The 21,830-nt window shown below is 42.4% G+C and overlaps 1 protein-coding gene across 1 annotated transcript in view; it reads left to right on the forward strand.

Annotated features, from left to right (window-relative positions):
- The first annotated feature begins 2,693 nt into the window (after positions 1–2,693).
- The window catches only part of ACTR3B (actin related protein 3B), an 89,317-nt gene continuing 70,180 nt past the window's right edge, over positions 2,694–21,830 (forward strand). The window contains exon 1 of the mRNA XM_021692784.2: positions 2,694–2,790. Coding sequence (XP_021548459.1) covers positions 2,747–2,790 — 44 coding nt within the window. The 5' untranslated portion in view covers positions 2,694–2,746. The remainder of the gene's footprint in view (positions 2,791–21,830) is intronic.

Consider the following 21,830-nt stretch of genomic DNA (forward strand, 5'->3'; position numbering starts at 1 on the left):
GTGAGTCAGGGGAGGGGCAGAGGGAGAGGGAGAGGGAGAGAATCTCAAGCAGGCTCTGTGCTGAGCACGGAGCCTGATGCGGGGCTCTATCTCACCACCCTGAGATCATGACCTGAGCCAAAATCAAGAGTCAGACACTTAACTGACTGAGCCACCCAGGCACCCCAAGTGTTTATTGTTTTAAGCACCCCAGTTTGTGGGCTTTGTTTCAGCAGCCCCAGGATACTAATTGAGCCAGGTTAATGAAACATGAGGGAAGCAGCTAGGGAATTCTGGGAAAGCATTTCCTCCCTCTCCCTCTTAGGAAGGAAGATGGGGGCATTTCCCCCGGTCCCCATCCATTCTAGTTATGGTGTGTGGAGTGGCTATGGCCATGTCTCAACGGCAAGGGATAAGTCTGAGGACAAAGGCCAGTGTGCTGGTGGAATGGAATGTACAGGCCTACAATATGTCATTTGGTTGAATGGTTGAATTCAAGTGGTTGAATTATCCTGGAGTTTCTGGATTTCCTATCGTATGAAATAAAATGTGCTCATTCCTTGTGGCACCTTAAGTTTTCTGTTATCTGCATATGGAAACATCTTAGCTGATAATGAAGGGTTAGTGGTGTCTAGAGGAAATAATTAGGGTCAGGAAATCTTTTATTTCCTACCAGCTGCTGACTGTGGCCACCATTCCCAATGAGTCCTATGCAGAAGGGACACTCCCCACAAAGGCACATATGCTTTATATATTTATTTTTATTTTTTAAAAAGATTTTATTTACTTATTTATTTGAGAGAGAGACAGAACACAAGCAGCGGGGAGGGACAGAGGCTGAGGGAGAAGCAGGCTACCTGCTGAGCAGGCAGCCCGATGTGGAACTCGATCCCAGGACCCTGAGATCATGACCCGAGCTGAAGGCAGATGCTTAACCGACTGAGCCACCCGGGTGCCCTGCACATATGCTTTATTACTAGCTAGTCCCAGTTCCACTGAGGCTTCTTCTCTGGCAAAGCAAACTGGGCCATATATGAGCCTTGAGGTCCTGCTGGGTTTTGTATATATTTCTCATCCCAGAAATACTCTCCCACCCCACATTCTCCACCATGCAGCTACTCTCCACCCACCCTCTGGGTGTCAGCTTAGATACCATCGCTTTGAGAAGACTTCATTGACTCCCAGGTTTGGGTCAGATGCCCTGTTATTGGCTTTCTGGGCACCCTGGACTTCCCCCATCTTAGCATTTACCACACTGTGTTGTGGTTGCCTGTTTACTGTCTCTACCCCTCACTAGACTCTACAGTTTGGAGGCAAACACTGTTGAGTCCTCTGCTTCCTGTTTCATGCCCAATATAATACAAAGCCTACCTCACAGTAGGCACTTGATAAATATGTACTAAGTGAAGGAAAATAAGAGACAAGGCAGTGCCACAGTTTGCAACCCAGGGTTTACCTACAACACTCTGACTAGGGCCTTCAAAGAACAGGAGCTGGGCAGGCCCTTGGCAACACACAAAGCAGGCCAAGTCACTGTTTGTCCCTGGCCTTGGGGTCCTATTCAGGGATTCCTCCACCCTCCTGACCTGTCATTTCCCTCTCATCTTCTACTCCTCTCTCCACTTCACTTGGGGTGGGGGAGGGGAAAGGAATGATCATGGGTTACCTAGAAGGACCAATACATCTAGTACTTCTTCTAGGGAAAAAACACATTGCTTTAAATATTAGTGATACTACATGAAACTAAGTCTCCAGAAGCTCCTAAAAAATTAATGTCAAGAATTTATGGTAGGGCAGGGAGCTGGAAGCAAGTGGGGCTTTCATGCCTTCATAACATAGTGGGTAGGTACTTGTCTGCTTTGCCTCCCTCTCCCGCACTAACTCCTTTTAGAAAAAAGTTTATTTAGTTATTTCTGCACCCCATATGGGGTTTGAACTCAGGGCCCAGAGACCAAGAGCCACATGCTCTACTGACAGAGCCAGCCAGGCACCCCTGGTTCCTGGTTTCACTAAGAACTTTGGGAGAATCATCTCATGTTTGATACTTGAAAACGTCTTCCCGTGATGATCTTGCTGGGGTATTACCTCCATCTAAGGTCACTGATCCATCAGTTCTGACGGTAATTGTTTCATCTTTAAGGTGAAGGTTATTCATTCACTCAACAAACACTTAGGTGCTTCCCATGTATGCACTAACTACTGTGCTGAGCACCAGGTCACCCATGGTGAGACAGACACCAGCCCCATCCTGGCGGAGCCTACAGTCCCGTGGGGCGGGGCTGGGGGAACCACAAATAAATCAGCATTAAAAATTTGCTCCAAGCGCTGTCAATGAAAGTAATAGGTCCTTGAGATAGAGTAAGGTGCAGAGAGGGGGACCTACTTAGGATGATTAGAAACAACTTCTTGAGAAGGTGACTTTCCAGCCGAGATTTAAAGGATGAGAAGGAGCCAGGCCCCGGAAACGAGGTCACGTTCGTGGTTAAGTCAGTTAAAAATAGCCCCCAACCTCTTCAGCAGCGGTATTGGACGTCCACGCGAGGAGGCCTCGCCGCCAGTAGTAAAGATGGCGGTCGGGCGGCGGGGCGGGGCGGGGCGTGCCCACAACCTGATTGGCCGGTTGGGCAGCGTCACGTGGGCGGCCGCCGAGCATCCGGGCCCCCGGCGGCGGCGCTGCGGAGGCTCCCGGGAGCGGGCGGCGCGGCGAGCGGACGGCGGCGGCGCCTCCCGGGCCGCCCGCGTGGGCCGAGCGGCACGCGTGCCGAGCATGGCGGGCTCCCTGCCTCCCTGCGTGGTGGACTGCGGCACCGGGTAAGAGCCGCCGGCGCCCGCCCCGCTCCCGCGCGGCCCGCCCCTGCCCCGACGCCGAGCACCTGCTCCGCGGCCCGCCCTGGCTCACCTGGCGGCCGCACAACGCCCCGCCGCGGGGCCCGGGCCCGGCGCTCGGCCGGCCACCTGTGCGCCCCGCCCCCTCCTCCCGGCCCCCGGGGCCACGCGCAGCGACCGCTCACCTTGAAGGGCGCGGATCGCGGCAGCGGTGCGCGCACCTCGCCTCCCACTCCTCCCGCGCGCCGGGCCGCTGCAGACCCTGCTGACGTTACTTGCCTTCCACCTGCCCAGCCATGCCCCTACCTGTGCCCCCAAGTGCCTGTCACTTCTTGCTCATGATTCTTGACCACTTACTTGTGGAGGGTTTCACATCACTCTACCAACTTGACACCTTTTGTGCAGTCCGCTTTGCTCTCTTCCAGGATCGAACGGCTCACTCGGGCTGAGCTCTTGCTTCAGTTTGCGTTCACTTGCCTTTTCGCTTAAAAACAAATGTTAAAAAGGCTCCATTTTGAAAAACAAAGTCTAAATCTGGGCAAGCGTCTTTGTGGTATAGTTTTTTTTTTTTTTTTTTCCTCTTTACTTTTTGGTTGAGATTGTTTCTTTTGATGTTGTTACAACATGCAGAAGAGATTTTAGGAAATTTCCTGTATTTTCAGTGGCCCAAGCTTAGCTGATTTTAGGAAGGTGAATCCATCTAGCTGGTAGTTTGGAGATTTAGGCATGCCTGCTTGCATTATAGATGAAGTGCTTAATGAAATAGCCTGGAAGTAAATTTAGTCTCTTAAAGATTTTTTGACACGGGACTTTACATATTTTTGTCAGAAAATCTTCCATGGCATGTTCACCTTAGCCTTGATTCTTTCTGTAGAAAAATGCACTTGGTTTGGTTTCCTTGACAACCTTGTGGGGGTGTCTTCTTTAATTTGTTACAGTCCATCTCCTACTGATCATGCTTTCCTTTTGCTGCTGAAGCCACTAGCATTGATTACAGGCTGGAAAAAATGGCCTCTTGGCTTGTGCTAATTCTTTTTGAAATAAGTATTGTATCAGAAGTTTTGTGGCTCTTTATTTTAGAAGTTGTTTTGCTACCTAGAACACAACCGAAAATCAAAATTGATGTGAACACCCCCCCCCCCCGCCCCCATTGTTGCCTCCTTATGCTCCCTTCTCCCACAATATGGGTATTCATCCCATGCCCACCTGAGGTCTGGTTGTGTCAAGAGTGAAGGCAGCAGGTAAATGTATTTTTTCCACATGTGCATGTGAAATTTTGACTTTTGTATTTTTGGTCTTGTAAACCTATTGAAATCTAAAGCATTTCTTGGTAGTAACATTAAGGTAATGGCCACAGAGTTTGTCATACCTTTAATATTAGTAAGCTGGGGGCCTTACTCATCATTCTTGCTATAAATGTCTAAACTGTGGTGCTGTTCTGACCTTTTGAGGTAAGTGGTAGATGTAACTTGGCTCACTTGGAGATACAACTTCAGTATATCATTGTTTTATGACCCCAAATCAATGCAGTTGTCTTTTGTCTGTTGTAGGCTTTGGCAGTCTGTTGTAGACAGTGGCAGGGAATCGTCCCGCTAGGTTTCACATGGACATATTCTGTTGTGGAAATGACTGTGATTTACCATGAATTCCCAGGGTCCAGTATATGGTCAGAAGGAGCAGCCTCGGAGGGCTTAAATTTACTTGAGCATATCAATAGTTCTTATATTTCCCAGAGAGTGGAAATTGTTTTTGACTTTTACATCAAAATTGGATTTAAAAAAGGGTAAAATGCCCATAAAAATAACTGGGACGAAGGAAAAAGACCTAGGTAGTCATCCTAAACTGTAGACCAGTGGTCACTGTGGTTGGGCCCCACATTTGGCCTTAGTCTGCCTGTCTGAAAATTAGTAGAGCGTCATTGTCAGTTATGCAATTCTTGTCATCAAGAAGGAAGAGAAATACCTGCTTCTTAGGTGAAAAAGCTTTTTTTCTAGTACTAAATTCTAAAAGAAAAATTCACGTGGAACTACACATAGTGAACAGTAGTCATTTAATAGTGTACCAAGTACTATTTTTTTTATTGTAAATAAAATTCGTTCTTCTAGCTGTGCATCCTCCTCTAATAGTCCCTGAGACCAACTCAGCACAAGCGTGCTGGGGAGGGGGGGCAGGATAATGTGGACCAAGGTACCTCTTTGATCCAAAGATAAAGCTTTGTTTATTTAAAGGGATTACTGGGCTGCATAGTTTTCAGAGACTATTCCACAAATTCTAGTCTCACTTCTCTTACCTTTTTTGGTATTTTTTTAAAAAGATTTTTTTTTTTAAAGTAATCTCTACGCCCAGTACAGGGCTTGAACCCACAATTCCAAGATCAAGAGTTGCACCTCCACTGACTTAGCCAGCCAGATGCCCCTTTTCTTGCATTTTTAAACTTACTTTGAAAAAATTTCAGATTTACTAAAAAACTGCAAGAAGAGTACCAAAAAACACTATTATATATATATTTTTGGGGGGGGGAGGGAGGGAAAGAGGGGTAGAGAGAGAGGGGCAGGCGTGGAGGGAGGGGCAGAGAGAGAATCTTAAGTAGGCTCCACACCCAGCGTGGAACCCAACGTGGGGCTGGATCTCACAGCCTGAGATCATGAAGTGAGCTGAAATCAAGAGTCGGACGCTTAACTGACTGAGCCACCCAGGCGCCCCTGCCTCTACTATATATTCTTCATCCATTTTCACCAACTATTAACATTTGCTTTATCATTCTCTGTATAATCTGTACATATTATTATTTTTCTGCACTGTTTGAGAGGAAGTTGCAGATATTGTGCCCTTTTATACCAAAATACTTCAGTGCATACTAAGAAGAGGGACTTCCTCTTATATAATCAGAGACCAATGATTTAAAGTAAAAAAAGTCTGACATTTATGCAGTGGTGTTCTCTAATATGCTGTCTGGATTCCCATGAATGGTCCTGTCTGTGTCTTGTGGACTCTTACTCCCCTCCCTCGCCAGCACTGCACCTGTCTTTTAAGTCTCATCCAGCTGGACCAGTCCCTTAGCCTTGTTCTGGTTTTCAGGACGTTGACATTTTTGGGAGCCAGTTGCTACGTATACTGTCCCTCAGTGTCAGCTTGTCTGGTGTTTCCCCATGATAGATTCAGGGTATGCGTTTTTGTCAGGAATATTGCAGAAGCGACGCCCATCTTTCTTGGTGCACCCCACCAGAATCTCCCCACCCCCGGCATTACTGAGATATAATTGACATATAACATTGTGTAAGTTTAAGGTTGTACAACATTTTGATTTGATGTATTTATATATTGCAAAATAATTACCACCATAGCTTTAGCTCACACCTCCCTCATATCACATAGTTGCCATTTCTTTTTTGTGGTGAGAACATTTAAGTTCTAGTCTCTTAGCAACTTTCAGGTTTATAATACAGTATTACAGTGTATATAGTATATCACAGTATGTAATACAGTGAACAGTATTACAGTACAGTGCTGTACTGTACATGAGATCTCTCTAGTCGGAAGGCTTAAAATAGTGATATGCCTCCTCCTTAATGAAGTTCACTTGGGTTATTTGGATGGGGTGATGTCCACTAGATATCCCCACTGCATTGTTCATTTTTCCCTTTGTAATTAATGTCATTTATGGAGAGATATTTTGAGATTATGTAAATGCCTGTTCTTTGTTAAACTTTCACCCATTTGTCTTAGTCTCCATTGGTGATTTTTGCCCTAATTGATAATTGCAGTGATGATGGCCAAATTGTGATTATTTATACTCTAGTGTCATGTCTACATTTATTAGTTAATGTTTTACTCTAAGCGCACACTTTCCCATAGTTCTCATCTATTTATTTATCATTTGTATGGGTTATTATTTTATTCAAAAGGTTGTTCTTACTATATTTAATGGGTTATTATCTGTTATTGCCATTATTTGTTTTGACGCTTAAATTGTTTGAGATTTGACCAATAAAAGCCCATTCAAACTGTTTCTGGTGTTCTTTAGACGTGGCCCTGTCTTTTTTTTTTTTGAGCATGTTGCTATTATCAATAGACTGCAGTGATAGTCTTGTGTGTGCATACATCTTTTTGTACTTTTTGCTGGGTATATCTGGGATAGATTTCTAGAAGTTTCTGGGTCAAAGAGTAACTGCATATGTAATTTTGCTAGTGGGTGTGAAATGCCACTCAGCAGTGTGTATCCTCACCAGTAATGTATGAAACTGCCTGTGTCTTCTTACAGACTCACTAACAGAGTATATTGTCAAATTTTTTTTATTTTTACCAATCTAGAGGGTAAGAAATGATACTATAGTTTTAATTTGAATTTCTTCTTATGTGGGAAGATGGGCATCTTTTCATTTGGTTAAGAGACATTTATATTTCTGTATTCTGTCGTGTCATTTCTCTGGCCCATTTTTCTGTGTGTTTTTGGTTTTGTGTTTCTTTGATTTCGGAAGTATTAGGGTGTTTGGAGGTCCCACAGACCGCTCCTGGCTTCAGTGATTTGCTAGGAGCAATTCCAGGACTGTAGTGAAAAAGTACAAAGCAAAATCAGCCAAGGGAAAAGGCACATGAAGCAGAGCCAGGAGGAAACCAGGAGCAAGCTTCCGGAGTCCTCTCTCACTGGAACCACACGGACGTGCTTCGTCAGCCTCCAGTTCTGACAGCACATCAAGGAAGCTCCTTAAAGACTCCATGCCCAGCATTGTCGAGGCTGGCCACGGCACCCCTGCCTAGCACATACCAAAATTGCAGAGCCCCATGAAGGAAAGCAGATGTTCAGCTTAAACTATTGTTTGCGTGGTTTAGGCACAGTGAATACCATTGAGGGAATGGCGGGAATCCTCCTGAGCCCACAGTTCCCAGATGCCAGCTGGGTGGCCAAGCTTGCAAGCAGGATTTCTAAAGAGCACAGTCTTGGGCCTGTTAACTCTTTTCTGCGTGTTGGGCTGTTAGCTCTTGATGATGTAAGTCACAAATACATTTTCCCTATATATCATTTGTCTTTTGCCATGCAAAGGTTTTTTAAAGTAATCAAATTTATTTATCTTTTCCTTATTGTTTCTAGATTTTGAGTCATAGTTAAGAAAGTCCCCCCTGCCATTCCCAGGTTATATGGTGTTTTTTTCTAATGGTTTCATTACCCCCCCACCCTCTATTTAAATCTTTAATCCATTTGGAATGTATCCTGGGATATGGTATGAGGAAAGGACCCAGTTGGAACTATTTCTGTCTTTTTTCCTTCTGGCTATCTCATTTATCTCAACATCATTTATGGAAAACAAAACAAAACAAAACAACCCTGTGCTTGGAGATTCTGCCTTTATCATGTACTAAATTTGTCTATGCAGTTGTGTTTATTTCTAGATTTTGTTTCGAGTTGCATTAATCTATCTATTCATATACCACCGCCACCACAGAGTTTTAATTACTGAGGCTTTAGAATGATTTCATACCTGGTGGGGCTGGCCTCTCCTACATGTCCCTTTTTTTAGGGCTTTCTGGTAAATTTTTGCTTGTTGTTCCTCCTAATGAACTTAAACTCAGCTTCTCTAGTTCCATAGGGAGAATGCCTGATGGTATTTTTATTTGGATTCTATTAAATTTATAAGTTAATTTAATGAGGACCATCATCTTTGTGATGGTGAGTCCTCCCATGGAAGAACATGGCATCTCTTTCCATTAGATCAAGTCTGTTTTGTGTCTTTGGGAATACTGTGCTTCCCTCAGGTGGATTTCTTGTTAAGTTTACACCTAAGTATGTGATTTCTGTTTTGCTATCATAAATGGTATCTTCTTTTTCATTATGTTTTCTGTTTTTCTTCAATACATTAAGGCTCTTAGTTTTTTTCTGTCAATTTTGTAACCTACTTTACAAAATACTCTTAGGTTGTATGAATTTTTCCCTTGATCTTTAAGATTTTCCAGATATGGAATCTTTGGCAAATAGAGAGGGTTTTACCCCTTCCTTTTTATTGGTAGGAATTCTATTTGCTTTTTTTTGACACACTGCAGTGACCATTATCTCCAAAATAATGTTAAATAGGAATGGAGTCAGTGGGCATTATTCTTTTGTTCTTTACTTTAGTGTGGCAGCTTCTGGTGTTTCTAAAATAAGATGCTGACCTACAGAATGGGAGAAGATATTCACAAATGACATATTGGCTAAAGGGCTGGTATCCAAAATCTACAAAGAACTTATCAAACTCAACACCCAAAAATCCGCTAAAGAAATGGTAAGAAGACATGAACAGACATTTCTCCAAAGAAGACAAACAAATGGCTTATAGACACATGAAAAAATGCTCCACATCACTTGGCATTAGGGAAATGCAAATCAAAACTACAATGAGATACCACCTCACACCAGTCAGAATGGCTAAAATTAACAAGTCAGGAAACGACAGATGTTGGCGGGGATGCGGAGAAAGGGGAACCCTCCTACACTGTTGGTGGGAATGCAAGCTGGTGCAGCCACTCTGGAAAAACAGTATGGAGGTTCCTCAAAAAGGTAAAAATAGAGCTACCCTGTGACCCAGCAATTGCACTACTAGGTATTTAATACAAAGGATACAAACATAGTGATCCAAAGGGACTCCTGCACCCCAATGTTTATAGCAGCAATGTCCACAACAGCCAAAATACGGAAAGAGTTAAGATGTCTATTGACAGATGACTGGAAAAAGAAGATGTGATATATATCTACAATGGTATATTACTCAGCCATCAAAAAGAATGAAATCTTGCAGTTTGTACCAATGTGGATGGAACTAGAGGATATTATGCTAAGTGAAATAAGTCAGTCAGGTAAAGACAACCACATGATTTTACTCATATGTGGAATTTAAGAAACAAAACAGGATCATATGGGAATGGAAGGAAAAAGAAAGTAAGATTAAATCAGAGAGGGAGACAAACCATGAGAGACTCTTAACTCTAGGGAACAAACTGAGGGTTGCTGAAGGGGAGGTGGGGGGATGGGGTAACTGGGTGACGGACATTAAGGAGGGCACGTGATGTGATGAGCACTGGGTGTTATATGCAACTGATGAATCACTGAATTCTACCTCTGAAACTAATAATACACTACACGTTAACTAAATGGAATTTAAATAAAAAAAAGATGCTGGCTTTTGCGCCACTGCTGCTGTGTGTGTGTGTGTGTGTGCGTGCATGTATCATGTTAGTAGTCCATTTCTATTTTTTGGAATGTTTATATGGGTGTTGGACGTTGTCACATACTTTATCATAAATGGAACATGTAGTTTCTTCCTAATCCAGTTAATATGATGGGTTGTATTAATGGATTTCCTCATAGTGAACCACTTGCATTCTGGGATAATCCCCGTTTGATCATGATGCATTATTTTTTGCTGCATAGGTAGATTGTTAATGTTTTATTTAGGTTTTTGCATCAGTATAAGTGTGAGTGATTTATAGTTTGGTTTTTTGGTGGAATCCCTGTCAGATTTTGAGATCAGTGTCACACTCTCTTCATAAAGAAATTAAGAAATTTCCCTTCTCTTTCCGTGCTCTGGAGTAGTCTGTTGTGGTGTTGGGATTACTGAGTTTTTTTTTTTTAAAGATTTTATTTATTTATTTGAGAGAGAGAATGAGAGAGAGAGCACATGAGAAGGGGGAGGGTCAGAGGGAGAAGCAGACTCCCCGCCGAGCAGGGAGCCCGATGCGGGACTCGATCCCGGGACTCCAGGATCATGACCTGAGCCGAAGGCAGTCGCCTAACCGACTGAGCCACCCAGGCGCCCGGGATTACCTGAGTTTTAAGGTCTTGGTAGAATTACCCCAAGAAACTGTCTGGATGGACTTAGTGCTTGCTTGTAGGGAGACTTCTGCTACTCATCCTATTTCTTAAAAGCCTGTTGGATGTTCCGTCTCAAGTGGAATCAATTTTTTTGTGTTGTATTTGTCTAAAAAATTTTCATTTCATCTAGATTTTTCAAATGTATGTATATAGTAGCCTCATGATTTAAAAAAATGTCTTCTGTATTTATGGTCATTTTCCCTTTTGTCACTCAAATTTATGTGTTTTGTTCTCATCCTTTTTCTTGGTTTACCTAGTGACTTGTGCATCTTTTTTCAAAGAATGAGCTTTGGGGTTTACTTATTGGTTTTGTGATTTTTCTGTTTTTTGACTCATTTATGCTGCTTTTATTTTTATTTTTTTTCTGCTTTCCTTTGTTTTTGTCTGTTTTTGAATTGGATGTTATATTCATTTTTATTTTTTCCTTTAATTGAAGGTACTTAATACTACAGAATTTTGGCTGCTATATCTTAAGCTGTATGTATCCCTTAGATTTAGATATATTTTTTATTATAATTTTCAAGAAATTTCTGTATTTTGGGGGCGCCTGGGTGGCTCAGTCGTTAAGCGTCTGCCTTCGGCTCAGGTCATGATCCCGGGGTCCTGGGATCGAGCCCCGCATCGGGCTCCCTGCTCGCGGGAAGCCTGCTTCTCCCTCTCCCCCTGCTTATGTTCCCTCTCTTGCTGTGTCTCTTTCTGTCAAATAAATAAATAAAATCTTTAAAAAAAAAAAAAAGAAATTTCTGTATTTTTCTTTCGAGTTTCCCCCACAACTAGTATTTCTATACTAGCATGTTTTAAAATTTTCAGGTATAGAGGCCTGTTTATTTTTTTAATTTTGTTTTTAATTTCTAGTGTTGTTGCAGCATGTTCAGAGAGTGCTGTTTGCTTTATTTCTATTCTTTGGACTTGATGGTGTCTAAGACGTGGTCCGTTCTGCGCATGTTCTGCCTGTACGTGAAGATCTGTTCTCTGTTAGTGTGTTCAGAGTTCGACGTGAGCTGCCTGACGCATGGTGTTATTTATGTCTTGCAGTTTTTCCCCCACTTACTCTGTGTTGGGCTGAGGGTGGTGTGTCAGGTCTTCTGTCACTATTTCCCCTTGCTTTGTGCAGGTACGGTACTGCTGCCTCATGGAGTGTCTCCCCCAGCTGGTGCTGTAGCGTGTGATGGTGCCCTGTTTCCGGGGGCCTTTCGGGCTCCTGAGAGTCTGCGATCTGCTTTGCCGGAAAGTAAAAGGATGGTCAAATACATACCAAACAAATGCAAAGCAACAGAACGCAGGGGTGTTATTTAAACACAATGTGAAAAGTTTTGCTAAAATTTAGACTTCAGGGCGCCTGGGTGGCTCAGTCGTTAAGCGTCTGCCTTCGGCTCAGGTCATGATCCCAGGACCCTGGGATCGAGCCCCGCGTCGGGCTCCCTGCTCGGCTCAGCAGGAAGCCTGCTTCTCCCTCTCCCACTCCCCCTGCTGTGTTCCTGTTCTCGCTGTCTCTCTCTGTCTTATAAATAAATAAAATCTTTAAAAAACAAAACAAAACAAAAAATTTAGACTTCATCTCAGAGTAATATGCACGCTAATTAAGAGTCAGGTAGTGCTCAGAGGCTAATGTGCAGACATGGGGTGCTGTCCTGCCTGCTCTTCTGTCTTTGCCCAGAAACAGCTACTTTCAGCTTTTCATTCTGTGTCTTCTAGCATTTATGGATTTGCATGTTTCTAAATAATGGGCATGTGGATCTGTCTTTTGATTATCAGTTTTTCACGTTATCAGTTAATTTACTGTTGTTAGATGATGGTGTCTTGCATCCTGCCTTTGCCCTGTTTCTCCTCCCCTGTTCTCCCAACAGAGGTATATTATTACATTTTCCGCTTAATTTGTGATCACTCTTTGTATTACAGTGCAAGTATACATCCTCGTTCATGAAAGTGTACCGTGTTTTTTCTCTTAAATTTTGTTGTTATGGAACTTAATGATTGCCTCCTTTGTTTTGTTTTCTTTGTATCCACTGCTAATTATTTTCCATATTTTCAAATAGCCACCTTCTCAGTACAGTTTTCCATAAGGCTAATCACATTATATGCCCTACCAGAGTATGTTTGTTTTTGGAGATCTCCCCTTTGCAGACCTCTGTCCTCCTCTCTGGGGTGGTTGCTTCCCAGGCCTGCCACACAGCCCAGGACTTTCCTTATAACCTTCTAGGCCTTTCCTTTGCCTTTCTCCTGGATTGAGTGTGTTTCCCAAGTGCATTCCTTCCTGCTCTCTGCTTTCCTCCCTGCTGGTGGTCCTCCAGTAGCCAGCTTTGTGGAGCAGGGAAGGTAACCCGGCGGTGCAGGGGTTCGTGGTGGGTGCCTTTGCCGTGCCCGGGTCCTGAGTCTCACGTCTACCCATCTGACCCGTGCACGTTTGTCATCCTGGCATCTCCTGCCATTGTTCTGAGGGTTCACGAACCTCTCGCCTGTGTGTCTCTTCCATGTCTTCTTTTCTGGTTTTCTCCTTTGTTTTGGTAGAGGGCATCCTCCAGTAGCATTCTGGGAAAGGACATGTGGGAGGTAAATTTTTAAAATGTCTTGCTTTTCTGAAATGTTTTATCTCTAATCCCTCACTTGGTTGATTGTTAGAGTGTAGTATTCAGTGTTGGAAATAATTTTCCTTCAGAATTTTTAAGACGCTGATTCTTTGTTTTCTTGCTTCTGGTTTTGCTGCTGAGAAGTCTGAAGACTTTGTAAATGAATTTGACTCCCCCATTCTCCTTTCTGGGAGCTTTTAGGAGTTCTCTTTGTCACTGGTTTCTGAAATTTCACAACAACGTGCCTTGAAGTGGGTTTGTGTTCCTTTGTTGTGCTGGGCATTTTGTGCGCTCCTTCTGTCTGGAAACGAGCATCTTTGAATTCTGGGTAATTCTTTCAGATTATTTCTTCCTCCGCTGTGTGTGTGTGTTGTGTGTGTGTGTGTGTGTGTGTCCCGTGCTTGTGTGCACGCTTTCTGCAACTCCTGTGGTTTCTGTGTAGAATTCTTGGGCTGTCTCTCTGATTTTCTTGTCTCTCTCGTTTCCCGTCATCCGGTCCTGGTCCCTTGCTTCCAGGATGCACCTTGTCTCCTTAGCCCTTCTCTTCAGTGTTTCCATTCTGCTCTTACTCTCAACTTTCAAGAATTCCTTTTGTTTCCTAAATGTTCTTTTACTAATAGCCTCTCATTTTGTTTCTTGGTTGTGGTATCTTCTCATAGGGTTTTGAGGATGGTGGTTTTTTTTGGTGGTCGTGTTGGTGGGGTCTCTCCCTACGTAGGTTTTTTTTCTTCTAAGTTGGGTTTTGATTTGTGTGCTTTCATCTCTATTTTGTGGTAGAGGCTTTCCTCAGATGTTGGTAATTTCTGGCTGCCCGCTCATGATGGAGAGTCATTGGACTTTCAATGTGTAGATTTGCTTATTGATTTTGAGCTTCACCATGGCTGATACGGGCAGGTTGTTTGTTGTGGAGTCTCCTGCCATTAGGGTCTTTCGATCTTTCCTTTTGAACTGGTCATTTCCCCAGAGGCTGTACCTGGGATCCTCTGCTTGGTGGGCCAGGCCTGGGTGCTGGTGTTCTGAGAGCTGAAAGGGGGAGAGAGGAGGGCGTGGGAGAAGGTGTCTGAGCCATCAGCGTTTACACTGGACGCAGTCGGGAGGGCCCTTGTGGTCAGGATGGTGCTGGCCTCCCCCATGCCCAGTGACTTGGAGTCCAGAGACCCTTTGCTTTACCGTCTCCAGAGAATCAGCTTCTGGAGAATGCTGGGGTCAGGGAGGAGCCGTGGCCCCCCAGCGCAGGGTGGGGGAGGAGCATCTCACCCGGGCCCCCGGACTTGGGCCCTTCAGTCTCACTTCCACGGGCCCCTGTGCAGCTACCCATCTGGAACCTTTAAGGATGCAGGCATGTGTGCTGGGCTGGTTCTCAGCTTGGCTTCTCCTGTTTCCTTCTCTCGAAGCCAGTAACCACTGATGGTCGGCTACCCAGAACCAAACCTTTGCTATCTATCGCCTCCTCTTCTTTTCTTCCTATCGTTGTGGTTTAATATATCTTTCAAAAAATCATTTTGCTTTGATTTTAGTGGGGCTTTGGGATGGAGTGAAATAATTATATTATATATTTAGTCCACCATTTTAATCTGAAAGTTAGAGTTCACTTTATAATGACCAAAATCCACAAAAAGACCATACCTCATGGTCTTATATTTACCAAACACAGATCAAAAAATGCTGCTTATAGAAGAACAAATGGACAGGTGTATTCAGTAATGTAAAATTCACAGATCACATAGACAAAAAAAGGATATTGGATTTAGATAAAAAAGCTAGTAAATTTGAAGTTATATATTGAACTTTTTGTCCTATAAACAGACTACCCTTTTCTATTCAGTAACCCAAGGAATGTTTGAAGAACTTGATTGTGTATTAATTCACAGTGTACAGTGTAGAGAGGGTGTGTATTATTTAGAAACTGTACTTGAGATCTGGGGATAATTTTAGTTTTATCAGAACCATATTCTAAGGCAGGTGTAGTCACTTTTTTAAACTGAAAACCTTAGGAAGGAGTAGAGCTATTTTGGCTGGAGTTCGGGGTTTAAGACTGGACCTCATAAGGGGTCTCAACCAAAAGAACCTCCCCACAGGATACAGTTTGAAAAACACTGTTCTAGGATGTGACATTTCCACTTTTAAACATAGATTAATTGAGCTTAAGTTGTCACCTTCTGCTCTAGACACATGGTTGTAGGAGGAATTTTAACTATATATAAATATGTTGAGTTGACAGTAGTCAGATTAATTCTCTTGACGGCAGAATTGAAAAGTCTGTGTGTTACTGCTGTGGAAAAATAGTGGCGTTTAACAGAAGAGTGAAAGAAGCTTTGCACCAGGGCTGTTTAAAATGTTTGGGGCAAATGAGGATATATTGTATTTACAGAAAGAGACTTTGGAAGGATACATAAGAATAGGAGGTGGTGGAAGGCAGAAGTGGGGTGGATGGTATAGGCTTGGGAGTGAGACTTCTTAATGGATACCTTTCTGTGGTGTTTTGAAGTCTGAACTAGGAGGACATACTTGTGTACGAGGCAGAGTGGTGACTGTGGGTTTTGCTCTATGCAGCTCCTCATTCTGTTGGCATGTGAGAAAGACTTTAAGGCCAGGGGATGCACAGAAGTAGCCCTGAGCTTGAGAATGTGGCATAGTTTATGTTTTCTTCGAGAAGGGTGCCTACCTTTACTACGCTGGCTATCCTTTTGGAAGAGAGTGTTCAAACAAACAAAAAATCAAGGGCTTTTAACATAAAAGTTGTTGGTCTTGATTCCTTATGTACATTGGGAAAATTTGATTGACATAGCTCTTCCCATTTGGATGAAAAGATATACATAGAACTGGAAGAGAAACAATATGAAATTTTAGTATAGCGAGGGACTTTCAAAGTAGAAACTACACAGGAAGTTATTCAGGAAGATAATTGGTAGATTTGATCGTCTAAACTGTCAACAGTTATATTCCAGGAAGTGTGTAACTGGGAAAAATTGGTGATGTATAAGAGCAAGGATTCATATCCTCAGTACGTAAGGATTTGCACAAATTGATAAGGTACTAAAGCTCTAGTAGAAAATTATCTAAGGGTAGTATGTGGAAAAATATAGGTGGCTCATACACCTCAAATAACATTTTTTAAAAAGATGTATTTATTTATCAGAGAGCATGCGTGTGTGCAGGGCGAGGGGCAGAGGGTGAAAAACTCAAGCAGACTCTGCCTGGAGTGTGGGCTGTCGCTGGGCTCGATCTCACAACCCTGAAATTGTGACTCTTGAAGTCAGGAGTCGGGTACTCAACCAACTGAGCCACCCAGGAGCCCCTCAAATAACATTTAATAGTAACAAAGAAAGTTATCAAATAATGGATCCTTTTACTTTTTTTTTTTTTTTTTAAAGATTTATTTATTTATTTGAGAGAGCGAGAATGAGAGAGGGGAGGGTCAGAGGGAGAAGCAGGCTCCTCGCTGAGCAGGGAGCCCGATGCGGGACTCGATCCCGGGACTCCAGGATCATGACCTGAGCCGAAGGCAGTTGCTTAACCGACTGAGCCACCCAGGCGCCCCTTTTTACTTTTTGAATTAGAAATTTTTTCTGGAAATGGTAATATTTATTTTCTGGAAATGATAATATTTAACATTAGGTAGGGATTATTATTATTTACCTTTTACAGATGAAGAAATTGAAGTATGGAGGGATTAATTTACTTGCCTAAAGTCACATAGTGCTGTGTTTTGAACCCAGCATTGCCAGCCTCATTAAACTCCCTCACATCATAAATATGTACTGTTTCAAACAGTACATATTGCCTATCTGTGTATGGCAGTAACATAAATCTCCATTTTTGATGGCTGTATAGCATTTTATGGAACTATTATGATTTACTTAATATGTCCTGTGTTGATGCATTTGAGTGTTTCTAGTGTTTTGTTGTTGTTTGCTATTACAGTGCTGCAGTGAACATTTTTTGTTCCTATCTTTGCCTACATCTAAAAGTGCTACTGTGGGGTAAATTCCCAGAAATGTGCTATTTGGACAACAGGGGATATGCATTTAAAATTCTGATAGATAATGTGAAAGTTCCCTGTATAATGACTCTTCAGGCTTTTACTGCCACCCATGTATAATTTACCACCCACCACCTTCTTTAGTATTGGCCCAGAGGTTGAATGGTCTTGAAACCGATTTGTAGGTGAATTTAATGCTATTTGACATTTCTTAAAAAAATATCACTCTTCCTATGTAAGAGTAAGGCCTGTCTCAATTTATTTGCCTGTTTGTGTATCGAGAGTTCTTGCGCACATCTCTCTCCCCATCTCTGTATCTCCCTCTGTCTGTGTAGTTTAGTCTTGAAGGTAATATGATACTGTGTCGTTGCCGTTGTGAATGGGATCTTTTCATTCGGTGTGTATTCTCACTTCTCATCAGGTAGGAAAGTTGTTGATTTTTGTCTATTTAGTAACTGGCCATCTTACTGAATTCCCTATTTCCTTTAATTTTCTACTTAATTTCCTTAGATAGTCCAGTCTGCAATTTTCATTTATAAATAAATTTTTGTCTCCTCCTTTCCAGTGTTACTCCTTTTATTTAGTTCTTTGTGATTTGTACTGTCTAGTGATTTCTTTTTTTTTTTTCAAAGATTTTATTTATTTATTTGACAGAGAGAAACACAGCGAGAGAGGGAACACAAGCAGGGGGAGTGGGAGAGGGAGAAGCAGGCTTCCCGCGGAGCAGGGAGCCCGATGCGGCGCTCGATCCCGGGACACCGGGATCACGACTGAGCCACCCAGGCGCCCCCTGTCTAGTGATTTCTAAGCACGTTGACCATCAGAACCACGGGGTTGGGATAGAAGATGTTAAAAATACAGGTGCCCAGGCTCCTTCTCTGGAGATTCCCATCATTGAGTCTGGGGCGGGTACTGGGAATATGTATTTTAGAAGTTTCCCTGATGATCTGTTCAGAAGGTTTGGTACATTTTTTCTGGAAGCCTACCCAGGTGAACTTAAACTTGCCTACCAGAGAAAGTAGGCCATGCTGCAATAAAAAAAAAAAATCAATTTGAAATCCGATTTCTAATAGGTAAATATTTTGAGGACCGGGGCCATGCTTTTCCCCCTCCCTTCTTAAAGAAGTATCCTCATGGTATGCCTACTACATGTTTCTAGCTAGGAAACTGACAGGGATTAAAAAAAATGCTTCTTTGTTTTCTTGAACATGGTCCATATTTAATAGTTGTGTTTTACTTTTTATTTTTTTTTTTTTTTTTGGTTCTGCTCTTTATATAGTTGAGCTGTTATAAGATTACCTCTAATGGGGCATGCCAGTCTAGCATTGGATTGTCCTCCTAGGAGAGGATTATAGGATGAGCACTTGTTAGGTTACATTTGCAGTGTTACATTTAATATGTTCTCATTAAAGTTTGGTATGAGCCGGGTTGATAAAGGTTTTATTAAAATTTTAAATTTGAATGTCTCTTTAAAGAAATCTTGTTAGACATTCATTACATTGTGATTATTCAAAGTAACAAAACCTCAAGTGTATTTGATGCTCTATAAGGAGTAGCAGAAAAAATCTAAAGATATTAAGTTACCTTAAGTGACCTGAATAGTTTATACTTTTGCCATTGTTTTTAATGGCTTCAGTTTTGGTAGGAGATAGGGAGGATCTCATAGTAATTTGTTTATACATAGAAACATTAATATGTCTTAATGTTAGTTTGCCTCAGTCATGAAAATCATTTGCTTAATGTTACTGATGCTCCGTTACCTGTGTGACTCGATGACAGAAGGCCTCCCTTGAAGGCTGTCTGTCCTGTCCGGGAGAGCGCCGCGCCTTCAGGATCTCAGCATTCCAGCCGCGGTTGGCGAGTGGCACGAGGTGGTGGTATCATCAGTATTCAGTTGAATTTTGGAGCTGTGAGTCTAAATGTGCTCCAGCCCATTTCTGCAGTCTGACCTTTTGCTGCTCTGGGTTACATGTAGTTCATGATTGCAGGGTCCAAGACACAGTTGCGGAAGGATAGCTGGTATCTGCTGGGTTTACCATTTGTGCATTTCATTTCCACCACAATGCAAAGCAGTGTGTCTGTGGTGTATAGACTCGTGTACAGCAGAAAGACCGAACACAGCCACAGACCATACCATGGGTGTGTTTTCTGAGCTTTTCAAAATTTTAAATTAAGAAATATTTCAAACGGGGCGCCTGGGTGGCTCAGTTGGTTAAGCGACTGCCTTCGGCTCAGGTCATGATCCTGGAGTCCCTGGATCGAGTCCCGCATTGGGCTCCCTGCTCGGCAGGGAGTCTGCTTCTCCCTCTGACCCTCCCCCCTCTCATGTGCTCTCTCTCAAATAAATAAATAAAATCTTTAAAAAAAAATATTTCAAACGTACAGAAAAATAACAATAGTAAAAAAATAAAAATGTAGATAGCACTGTTTTAGTGCTTTCTCTGTTTCCCTATTTATACATAAAACTCGCCCTAGGAAATAGGTTGTATTATTATCCCCATTTTACAGATGGAGAAACTGAGATGCAGATAGGTAAAGTAACTTGCTCAAAGTCACACATTTGGCAAAAAACAGAGCTGGGACGTGAACCCGAGCAGTCTCATGCTGGAGTGCATGGTCTTAACCAATACAACACACTCTTGACTTTCAGAAATACAAAAAATAATAGATAGAAATGATACTTAGCACCTAATTTTAAAAAGTGTTAATATTTTACTGTATTTGTTTCAGGTTTTTCTTTTCTTTTTTTGAAAATACCCTCATCACAGAAACAACTGTTTTCTCACCTATAAATGAAAGATTATGCTAGATGATGGGTCTGGTCTTTTGTGGCCCCATCACCTTGTGTTTCTGACTTTCAGCATCCCCCTTTCCAGCGCCACTCCTTTGCCCAGCAGTTGGACAGCAGTGGCCTTTCCTTACGTTGGTAAGAGCTCACGGCGCAGGTCTCTAGGGAGTGCCCGCCACGTGCCAGGCACAGTGCCCGGGGATGTAGGTGCAGTCGGGAACAGGGACTACGTGCTGTCCTCGTATGTCCTCGTACGCCTTGAAATCTCACAGTGCGGGGAGGCAGATTAAGCACAAGCTGTATTTTTGGGGGGTGGGTGATGTGGCCTTTTAAAAACCATAGTCTTAAATTTGAGGATTTTAGTGTTTCTGACCTGCTTGCTAGGCTTCTTTAGCCTTGGGTCAGCAATTCAGTTTATTTGTATTTATTGTCTGGAAGATACTTCCAGAATGATGGTTGAATTGGGAATTTTTAGAAGTTTAGTATATGTTGCCTGCCTTCTGGAAAGTTCCCGGCTCTGGGTTGGCTTTGAAACCTCCCTCTGGGTCTGGTGAGCCCTGGAGTGGGGTCCACTTGGTTTGTGTGTCTGGTAATTTGTGGAATTTGGGGGGCCCTCAGATGGGTCTTGGAAACTTATTATGGGGCCTGTTGGGTTTCAGAGCCTAGCCTCGCCCAGGTTCTTGTGGCACCAAGACGTCAGATCCTTGGAGACTGAGCAGTAAGGCATGATTTAAATGGAGCTAACTTGCCGTTTTTGGCTCACCAAAGCTTATTCATTCACTGTGTGTTCAAAAATAGTAAAATTAGCATATGGTAAAATACATTGAAAAATCATAAAATTAATTTATTAGAATTTAGAATGTAGTGCCACATCAAAAAATTTTAGTATCGAGCATCTTGAAATAATTTATAAAATAGAATGAATTAATAAGGTTACTTTCAACACTGCTGGGGGGTATTTTTCTTCATTACAAGCATTACTGCGGAACGATGGCTCAGTTGTCCAGACTTTACTGTTCGTTACAGTAAAGCCTAATAAGAAAGGAAGAGCTGATGAGTCTTTTTGGTTTTCAATTTTTTATTTCCAGCAGATGGTTCTCAGTGGTGGTCCCCCCCCACCACTTTTTTTTTTTTATTTAAGGGATTAGCAAATGCTTTTGGAACAGATAGTAGTATTTTGGCATTTGTTTTAGTTAAGACTTTTGGAATCCATCACACAGAGTATCTTGACAGAAAATGGGCTCCTTCTGAAATGAGATGATAAAGAGATGCTCCTGTCAGATATTCTAAGGAGGTGGCAGTAACTGTTTCTAGACATATGCCATGACATTTTAAGAAAATTATATAATCATTTTTAACCTCCCCCCCCCCCCAAAAGTTCATGAAGTTTGAGAAGTAAGTACACTTCTTTGAGAGCCAGCTCTGGGATTTAGCCTGCATATTTAGATTGGGTTTTTTTTTTTTTTTTTCCTGTTCACCAGCTGCTTGGCTTTGGGCAGCTGAATTAACTTCCCAGTGCCTCAGTGTTCTCATCTGCTAAATAGGGATAATATTTACTTTCTCTCCTGGGTTTTTGTAAAAAGCAAAAGAGTGTAAAAGCACTTGGAAAGTCGGTAGGGATACACAAATGTGATTTATGTGTTAATGCATGTGTGCAAGATTTTCCCCAGTAGAAACGAGCATAACATGTTATGTTTTAATAACGGCTTGCTCATCTGAAATTAGGGTTTGATTCTCATCATAAGCTTTTTATTTTTATTTTTTTAAAATTTCAAGTGACTATTTTGAGGCTTGGTATTTTCAGACTTGGAGAGCTTATAATAGAAGACGCTAATGGGATGCAGG

This window comes from Neomonachus schauinslandi, chromosome 12, assembly GCF_002201575.2.
Source record: "Neomonachus schauinslandi chromosome 12, ASM220157v2, whole genome shotgun sequence".
NCBI classification, from domain to species: Eukaryota; Metazoa; Chordata; class Mammalia; order Carnivora; family Phocidae; genus Neomonachus; species Neomonachus schauinslandi.